Genomic DNA, 10,141 nt, shown 5'->3' with positions numbered 1-10,141 from the left:
AAAGGAGGATCAAGCCCTTTCCTACAGAGAATAAGCATGTCGTATCAGCACTGGACTTAATATGTACCTTTGCCACGAACAATATCAACTTGCTCAGTGTCTGTTGTGCCGGATTCCTTGTCTCGAAAGTGTTGTGCGATCAGGGATAAAACCATCTTTTTGTGACCTTCTGGCAATACCAACTGATCGAAAGCTGTTTCCTGCTTTTGTGGGGGTTCTTCTAGTCGATCTTCTTCATTCACTAGTTGATTGACACTTTCACGAGAGTTTTTGAAGCTGATAGAACTCAGAAAAGTCAAGTCGAGCAATGCTATATGCCGCAAGTGCGGAACTTAGTTAGATTCACTGTCTACTCAATGTGAGGAGCGAAGATTTCAGGGATCTTGAAGTGATAACACTGAATGAGATTTACTCACCCCATTTCCTGCTTCGAAGAACAAAGCCAAAGACACGGTATGACATGATGACGAGCTCTTCGTCAACGAGTGCATTATCGGGAGACTTTGTTTCACCCAAAGTACGGGGATACACAGCCACCGAAGGGTATTTGTTGCGATCTTCTGGGATGAGACTGGCAATATAGTCTCGATTACGCTGGGTCTCTGCGTCGGTGTCTTTATGAATGTTTTCGTCTCTACAACACTCCGCAACACATGGCTCATTCGCAACCTTTTCGATCTTTGACGCTCCAATTAATCTTTCAACAGTTGGCCTCCACTCCGCGTTGCCTTTTGCTGCGAAGGCTTCCTCAAAGTCCACCACTACTTGGCTATCGACTTCGTCTCTTGCATCCAGAGTCAGGCCAGCATAATGCATGTGGCGAATCTCTGCCACATCAAGAAACATCCTTCCCCTGGCCACAAGCTTCTGCCTGAATGAACCATTGGGGACTCTGTCACTTTCGGCAAAGCGTAATGGATAGATGTCGAGCGAAGTAACGGCTCTGTCTCCGTCATAGCGTGGGATTTCGAAAACCTTGCTTATAGGACCGATGTTCTTTCCATCGAAGTCCACATAAACACAGTGTATGTAAACTGGCGTCTGGTCTGACTTTCCTGAAGATACATCGTAGTAGTTCTGCCATGGGGGTACGACCTTATGGCTCACACTAGCAACCTCGATGACTCGGTAGGCTTGCTTATGGTTCTGATCAATCACCTCGTCCCCAGGCTTGAACAGATACCACAAATCCGTAAAGGGAACTCTGTCGCACTTATTGCTTGTCAAGTACTCTAGCTTCTTTCGTATTTCGGTGTCCATGAACTTTATCAAGCATCCCACTTGTTCATACACCGTAGGCGATTTCTCATCTGCATCGAGGTCTCCATCAACTTTGTCTTCGGTCGCTAAATAAGAGTCTCGGGGCTTATCTATGGTTGGGCCTGCATCGCTATTACCGAGACGATCCTGATTAGCTATTGTTGTAGCAAGTTCCTCGGTGGGCTCATTTGCGGCATGTGATGATGCCTCTGCAGCGTCTAGGCGGGCAGTAACTCCATGCTCCCCGAATTTAGCCTGGAGCTTCTGAAACCTTTGACGGATTTGGTCCTCATAGCAGACCAAGAACTTGTATGGGCGTATCATGACAACTGAGTCGGCATTAGAGGATAAATTCTCCCCACTTACTTTGTCCAAGAACTTGACAATCTGTTTCGAATGAATACGTATTCTCTCAGGTAGATGAGCCTGTTCGGGAAGTAGGGCTTGTTTCTTCTTGATGTTCAAGGTTGGCTTGCCTTTTCCCAATTCATCTCCTTTGCCGCGGCCACGGTCGGATTTTTTCTTGAACCAGTAATTGGTATGGTCGAAAGTGATCACCGGTTCGCCCCTCAATACATCAATAGCACAGGAATCTTCTTGCGCATCCTCCCGAAGTGCCTTGAATGTTGACCAGTCGACGTAATTGAGCCTCGGCGTGGAGAATGTAGGGGGAGTATGGATCGTGTCTTCGCCTTCCTCCAGTCCCCCTGATGGCGGAGGTGCTCCATCTATCTCTATGGCTTTCACACTCTCTTCTGTGTGTTCTAGACCAGCCACTTCAACTCTGCTAAGATAAGCTCCCTTCTTTAGCTGCTTTCGAACCCTTTCGAGTTTACGGCGTTCCTTCTCCATTCGCGCTCTTTCTCAACGAGGGTATCGCGATCTTTTCGTAGCAACCTAATGTCCTTGATCATCTCTTTTTCTCGCCTCAAGTCTTTAAGTTCTCGCACAAGAACACGCTCCATTCGTCTTCTGCGGTGATCGAATTGCGTATAGTCATCGGAGTCGGAGTCGGAGTCGGAAGAGTCTTCGCTGTAGCGGCGACGCTGTAAGTCAAACTTGTGCTCGGCGAGCATCGTGAAAGGATCATCGTAGTCTCTTTCCTTTACTTGGTCCTGGCTAGTAACTAGCTCGGCCAGCTTTGCTTTCAAGTCATGGATCTCTGATTCCAAGTCCATGGGCCCGGCTGCCGTCTTTTGCTGATCATTCTTGCTCTCATTAGACTCATCTCCGGGCCTTTCCTCGCAACTGGCGTCTTCTGTTGTGGCATTTTTGGCTTTATCTCTGCCTTCGTCTTGATGATCACCCGATTCTGCTTTTAATTCGGGACTAATTAAAACGGGAACATCATGCGCGGCATCCATGATCCGATTGCTTGCGGTGCAACAAGGAAGAGGACGATCTCTGTTGCTCTAGAAAATATTGAGCATTCCTTAAGTCGGTGGACTGGAGGGAAGAACTTGAGGCAACCACAACGCGGCTCTGGAGTAGATACCTTAGCCGTTCAGCTATTTATTGCTCTGTTGGGTTTGTACTATAGCTGCAGCATAACTTATGCAGGCATACCTGAGGCTAGAACCAAATTCCTCCACGGTTTGCACGCATTTACATGAGCTATTTGTTGGACAAATCGCAGCTTTGGTTTCTCAAAGTGCAATTCTGGGAAGTGTAGATTTCTCCTGCATGATACTGCTGTTCAACACTTATTCATGAGCTTGGTCAGCAACTTGCAGGGGATGTGGCGCTGTAGCGCATAAGTATTGGTCACAAAGGTGCTGATCTTTGGGATGGTGTTAGTAGTCTCTATGTTGCGGGAAGTATAGCTACAGCATTCGTGTACTGCAAGGCGCGCAGCTCACCCCTCTTGTTGAAAATGCATGCCCGCCCTTCTCCCGATTTTCTCAGAATCTCGCATGCTTATGTGTGTGTATGTGTGCGCGCGCACGATTGGAGCATCACATTTATATGTTCAAGCTTGAATTCCATTAAAGAAAGTGATGATGTACGTGCTTGATCGCTAACTGGCAGCTAATACTTATGGACACTGAATCTACACCAAGAGCCATTCCGATCCTCAGTCTTCAGCCGCCATCAGTAGACTTCATTGACAATCATCTCTCGAAGTACCATGAAGCCTTTAGAAGTCACTCGGCTCGATACGATCCAAGCCTGAAGCGCTACGTTCCAATTTCACCAATCATGACTTCAAATATTACACCAGCAGCGTCAATTCGGCATTATGGGTCCGAAGGGAATGATACAAACCAAAGTATGATCGTAGCAGATCCTTCGGCAGTAGGAGAGGTAATGAAGTTCTGGGCTGCCTTATACAACGACTCATTGAGCGAGTTCAAAGCACGCTTTCCTGAACCGAAGGGACGAACACAATCACCCTACAACATCAGAAACGCTGTGGATTGGAACGCAATCTATTTACAACTTCAGCTAGCTCGAGAGACCTACGATGGAAATAAAAAGGGTTTCTGGGGCAATGTTAAGAGAGCTTCTCGTGGAGTTGCCGATCATGCTGCCTCGGCAACCCGGCTGGCAAAATTCGTCCCGGAAGGCGAACTTACGACACCAATCCGCGCTGCAGTAGAGGTTCTCTTAGATGTATGACATTTTTTATGGTCCCCATCAGCGGAAATTCTTGGCTAACAGTCCCAAGGCGTTCAAAATGGCTTCTGCTACTAGAAAGAAAATTACGAAAAGCCTAGATGACAAGAGTCTCGAACGGATGTTCGGCGATATTGAGGTGTTCCTTGCAACATTCCCTAAGGACGAGAGTATCAACAAAGCCTCTATAAGGTTAGTGGTAGCTATCATGAAGGCAATAGAGGACGCAATCGGGTTCTACGTAAAGCACACAAGTGAGGCCGTCCTGTTCTGTATTTTGCTTCATTTTAGCCGAGATGTCTATTAACATACACAAATCAGTTACGCGAGGTCTTTCTGCGGTAATACAGGGCGAGAAATATCAGGAACCACTACTTGATAGTATAAATGAAGTCGTCGAGTGCAGCAATGATTTGATACATCAAGCTATGAATTCTCACATCGCAACGACGAGACACGCGATGAATAGTGTGCTAGAGAGTAAGGACCACGCTTGACAAAGAGAAGATACTCTTGCATCGAAGCACCACTAATTAATACACTACTTCAGGTAATAGCCGAATTGAATCAATGCAGCAGACGACTAGCGAAGGCATTAAAAGTATCATCGATGATATGAACCTCAATAAAGACAGTGGGGCTCGTCTTTTGAACAATATTCAGAAACTGCTCCACGAACACGAACGGACCCGAGAGCAGGTATTCGGTAAGATCTATAACCTCTGACGGAATGCAAATTTCGAAAGTGTGAAGTTAACAAGATATATAGGGAGACTCGATATGATGACTGAACAACAAGACCGTTTAATAAGACAACTTACTCCATCACCACAACCGGCGCTACAAGGTCATTGGTTACCCCCTCATACTGTCCAGCAGGCACCCATTCAACTACTGCCGAGCTCGTATCAACAGCTACAACTTTCCTGGATTCCTTCAACGTCGATGGCCTATACGTCTCCTGAGTCTATGCAGATACAAGCTGTCTGGGGAGCGCAGGCTGCTATGCAGCCATGGCCGACCCCCAATACTATATATCACGGTCTTTACGAAGTACTCGTCATGGGGGACATAGACAAGACCGACCTGGACCATATCACGGAGAGCAGAGATCTCACACCTGCAAGATACCGAAACAGGATGGAACTGGTAACTACCACCCCACAATTTCGTGATTGGATTGTTACCTCAAATTCACGAGAATTACTTGTTCAAGGGGATGATGCAGATGATATTCACGCTTCGTCTGCATTGATGTTGCTGTGTGCCACCCTTACACACGCTCTCAGAAGACGGCCACGATATATCGGACTGGTCTTCTTTTGCAGCCTTCATATTGAAAGGGACGATGCATATACTGGTGGAGCCGCCATCATGCGGAGTTTCATTGTACAGCTTTTGCGATACCACTCGTTTGACACAACCACTTTACATCGCGAAATCGATTGGAGAGGCCTAAAATCCGCCGAAATTGCACCCCTTTGCGCGTTGTTTTACTGGCTGGTAAGGCAGCTGCCGTCAGAAATCACACTTATGTGTCTTATAGATGGCATAGCACACTATGAGAATGATGAGTACGAGGCAAACATGTTGACTGTGCTCACAAATCTACTTCGCATCGCCAGAGATGACTGTCTCCTTGCTGCTGTCAAGCTTCTAGTCACGAGTTCATCTTTGGCAGACAAAGTTCAAGAAGCTTTCAAGGACGATGAGTCATGTTTTGTTTCCGTGGCTGAGCTCCCATGGGGTAGTCAGGAGTTTAGCATGTTGCAGTTGGGTGATCTGTCAGATGGCGGCGAATCTGAAGGCTCGGTATATGAAGCCAATTAGCACCAGCAAAAGACGGGGGGAAAATAAAACCTATGCGCCACGGTACGATCAGAAAACTCAGAAAGGCTACGTGAGCAAGTTGTAGAAGCGCAGAATCATTACGCGCGACCGAGAGTCATGGTAATCGGGCCAGCACAATCATACAAGGAGAAAACCACACCTATAGTATCCTGTATCAGATGGAATATTGGGCAACGCTATCAAAGCTTTCCGATTTCCATCCCTGTACTCACTGATACTTGGGTATACTTCAAGATACATGACTTGGGGGCGATAAACCCAAGTCCACGCAGCTATGCAAGGCTCGGGAAAGTTGTCGGCGAAATTTGCAGAGGCAAGGTCGGATTGGGCACCAAGCCAGAGCTGCCGTCCGCCCAGCTGAACTTTGGGGCTGTGATTCTCTGGTTGCCCCTCCCCTCACTAAGGTAGCATTGGACTCCATGAATTACAAGCGTTTACATAGCATGGCCTTGAATGAATGCGAATTCTATCTCAAGTTCACTGTCTCCTCACAAACAAACGAGTAGCGTCGATTTGATAAATAATACAACGAACAACACATGGCGCGGACAATTTCCAGACGAGATGCGCGCGACGGAGATGTAGTCGACGCGATGGACGACTATTTCTTAAGGAAGACTGAGACGTGCGATCCGCAACATGACAAATTCCGCCTTACCGAAATGTGTGGGTTCTCGAAAAAACAGTGCTGGATCACCACAAGCCTAGAGTTTACGCAATTGCGTGATGATAAAACGAAGTCTTTGTTTTGGATCAAAGGTAGCCCTGGAACTGGCAAGACTATACAGCTGTGTGGTTTACTCGATGAGCTATGTAAAGTTGACAAAAGAAGCGACATTACATCTTTCTTCTTTTGCCAAAGTACGGATTCACGAAAAAACTCCACAGCCGCCATCCTGCGCGGCCTGATACGCACCCTGGTGCAGCAGCAACCATCACTGGTCAGACACATCCGCGGTAAACGCATAAATAAACGTCAGACCAGAAAAACCAATCCAATGATTAAGCTTATGGATGTTCTTGGAAACATGCTTCAGGATACGGGGTTGAGGAAGCGTCGCATCTGGTTCGTGGTTGATTCAGTGGATGAATGCAGCGACATATCAAACCTTCTCCGTTTGATTCGACAGACAATATCAGTAGCAACTAATCTAAAATGGGTTATCTCAAGTCACAGTGTGCCAGATATAGAAACTTGGGTACAGAAATCGGGTGATGTAATTCAACTGAACTTCGACCAACCTAGGGAGGAGCTCACTGCAGCCATCAACGCATACACGCGCCAACGAGTACAACAACTGGCGAAGAGGAACCAGTACGATACCGAAACAGAATGTGCTATACGCAAGTACCTCAATGAAGCAGGCGAAAGAGTGCTTTGGATTGCACTGGTGTGCCAGAGTCTTGAGGGCATTCCACAATGCGATGCCCTAGCTCAGCTGAGAGAGATCCCGCCTGGTCTTCGACCCTTCTACTTACACATGATGCGGAGACTCGAGAGGTTGAACGATGGAGATTTCTATAAACAAATCCTCGCTACGGTAGCGACTGTTTACAGACCCATTACCATGCTAGAGCTGTCTCTTTACATTGATAGTTTTGGAGGAGCTCCCAATGAGCTGAATGGCCTAACACAGGCTGTACAGCAATGCAGCGCATTCGTGACTGTTCTTAACAGCACAATCTACTCTGTTCATTCGTCGGCAAGAAATTACCTACTCGAGAATCTGAAAGCTTCCGACGGCAGCTTTGGTCCATGGCTCACTAATGCACATGAGAGCATATTCTTCAAGTCTCTTGAGCACATGAATAGTATCCTTCATAGAGATATGTATCATCTCATGCAACCAGCAGTAACCGCTCATAATGTCCAACGACCAAATCCAGATCCGCTGGCCGGGTCAAAATACGCATGCATCTACTGGATTGATCACCTAGAAGCTTCAGGGCAACCCGTGTTGAAGTATTGCGACGACAGCCTGCAAAGCAATGGATGCGTTGTGAAATTTTTCCGGGAGAAATACCTGTACTGGCTCGAATGCCTCAGCCTGCTTGGATGCGTAACAGAAGGCGTATGTGCAATGAACAAGCTTCTGGGCTTTATTGTGAGTGTTTTCGGGAACTGCTGAATGACGGGGGAACATGCTGACGTTCCTTGAGAAACAGTCTGCTCTGCCAACGCCGGTGCAGAATCTCATATGCAGCGCCTATGAATTCCTTATGAGAAATAAGGAGACTATAGGGTTTGCTCCGCTTCAAACCTACATGTCCGCTTTACTGTTCAGTCCAGCCACCAGCTTGATTAAAACTCTATACAAACACGAAGACTCCCACTGGATAGTTCAACCCCAACCATACATGGAGTCTTCTATACATGAATCTCAGGAATCTCACGGCGGCGCGACTACGTCCGTAGCCTTCGCGCCAGACGACAGCGGCATAGCTGTATCAGCATTCGACGACAAGTCTCTCAAAATTTGGGACTCAACAACAGGAAAATGCATTCGGACACTTCATGGTCACAATGATCGGATCTGGTCTTTCAGTTTTTCCAAAAACGGCGAGCGGATAGCCTCAGCTTCTGACGACAATACGGTCAGGATTTGGCATGTGCCTACGGGTAGCTGCATCCAAACGCTTGACGGCTATGGTAATGGGGCCTTTTCAAAGTTGAGAACAATAAAGGGCCATGACGATATAGTATGGTCTATCGCATTTTCGCACAACAGTAAACTGATTGCATCGGGCTCGTCAGATGGCAACGCAAAAGTATGGAAGTTTTCAACGGGCGAGCTACTCCAAGTTCTCAGACACGAAGGAAGTATTAGGGTTGTTGACTTCTGGCGCAATGATTACGTTGCTACAGCGTCAATAGACCACAATGTTAGAATTTGGAACGCAAGGACTGGCACTTGTATTCGGACCTTAGAGCACGAGAGTGCACTGCTGAGCCTGAGTTATTCATCTGACGGTCAACGCATTGTTACTGGCACTCGCCTAGGCGAGATAATGATTTGGGACACTGCAACGGGACAAGCGATTCAAACGATCTCAGCCGCGGGCTATCCAAGTTCACTTGCCTACTCTCACGATGATACGGCAATTGCTGTAGGGACCATGAACTTGAAGATCTTGAACCCGCAAAATTTGACAGTAACTTCGGAGCTCGATTTCCGCAATGGCCTCGTTGATTCAGTCGCTTTCTCCAAGGATGGGCGGTTGGTCGCCGGTGGCTCTAGTCTCGGTTATCTGAAGCTCTGGGATGTGAGAACTGGAATATGCCTTAAAACACTGAGTCACGAAGCGGCAACTATCTATGGACTGACATTTACGCATAATGGGGAACAAGTCTTGTCCGCCCATCAGGGTGGAATAATCAAGATCTGGAGCACGAGATCAGGCGAATGCCTCCAGGAGCTTGTAGCTGCTGACTCCAACTGCGATATCAATTCTATTGCATTTTCTCGTGACGGACATCAACTCGCTGCGGGAGATGACGATGGAAACATCACTATTTGGGACGCCGTGTATGGTGGTTCAGCGTGGTCAACAACATTTTCGAACAACGGCCAGTGGCTTGCAACGTGTACAGACGATGGCACGGTTCGAATATGGGAAATTGTCACTGGAGAATGCTTGCAAGTTTTGCGTCACCACACCGCCTCGGTTTACTCTACATCATTTGCGCATGACGACCAGTCTCTGGCCGCGGCCTCAGCTGATTGCACTGTCACAATCTCTAACAGAAGTGGTGAGTGCTTGCAGAGACTTCACGGTCACAGTGGATCTGTCTGGGCAGTCGCTTTCACACCTGATGACCGCCAAATTGCATCCGCCTCGAACGACCAGACCTTGAGGCTGTGGGATGTAGCAAGAGGGACCTGCTTGCAAGTGATTACTGTGGACGCTCCACTCTCAAGTATATCTTTTGATGCCAGTGGTTCTTCGCTATGCACTGAGATTGGACATATCAAAATCAAGTCCACGACTGAACCTGCATCACAGAAGCCCGAAGCAACCCAAGCACTTGCTGAAAATTTGAAGGAAGTGACGATTGGTACCGGGGACCCTGACGATTATCATTATGGCCTGAGTCTCGACAAGCGCTGGATCACCTATGATGGCGAACGTGTTTTGTTGCTGCCAATGCAATACATGCCTGTTTCTAGTGCCGTTTCAAAGGATAGGATATGCGTTGGCTGTGAATCAGGACAAGTATTATTTCTTAGTCTTCAAAGTAGCTGAGTATCATTTGATTTAGCAAATGTCTTATAAAGTCAAACCCTACATATCTGTGTGGCGTACTTAATGAACTTTTGTAGTTTTTGTGACCTTGGTATTGGTAAATAAAGATTTAGATTGAGTTGGAGGAGCATGGTTTTACCCCTGCCAGCAGTCAGGTGACTTATTTGCT

General features: G+C 47.2%; 1 protein-coding gene across 1 annotated transcript; it reads right to left on the bottom strand.

Moving 5' to 3' along the window:
• Positions 1–2,066: 2,066 nt before the first annotated feature.
• On the bottom strand, positions 2,067–2,624 carry UCRPA7_5480 (putative aaa family atpase protein; the record flags this gene model as incomplete). The annotated part of the gene is made up of 1 exon (XM_007918027.1): positions 2,067–2,624. One exon carries the CDS (start codon positions 2,622–2,624, stop codon positions 2,067–2,069), a length of 558 nt encoding a protein of 185 aa, XP_007916218.1.
• Between the last annotated feature and the right edge of the window lie 7,517 nt (positions 2,625–10,141).

The sequence above is a fragment of the Phaeoacremonium minimum genome (genome assembly GCF_000392275.1).
Source record: "Phaeoacremonium minimum UCRPA7 unplaced genomic scaffold PA7_03_scaffold_413, whole genome shotgun sequence".
NCBI lineage: Eukaryota > Fungi > Ascomycota > Sordariomycetes > Togniniales > Togniniaceae > Phaeoacremonium > Phaeoacremonium minimum.
This window is presented reverse-complemented; position numbering and strand designations above follow the sequence as displayed.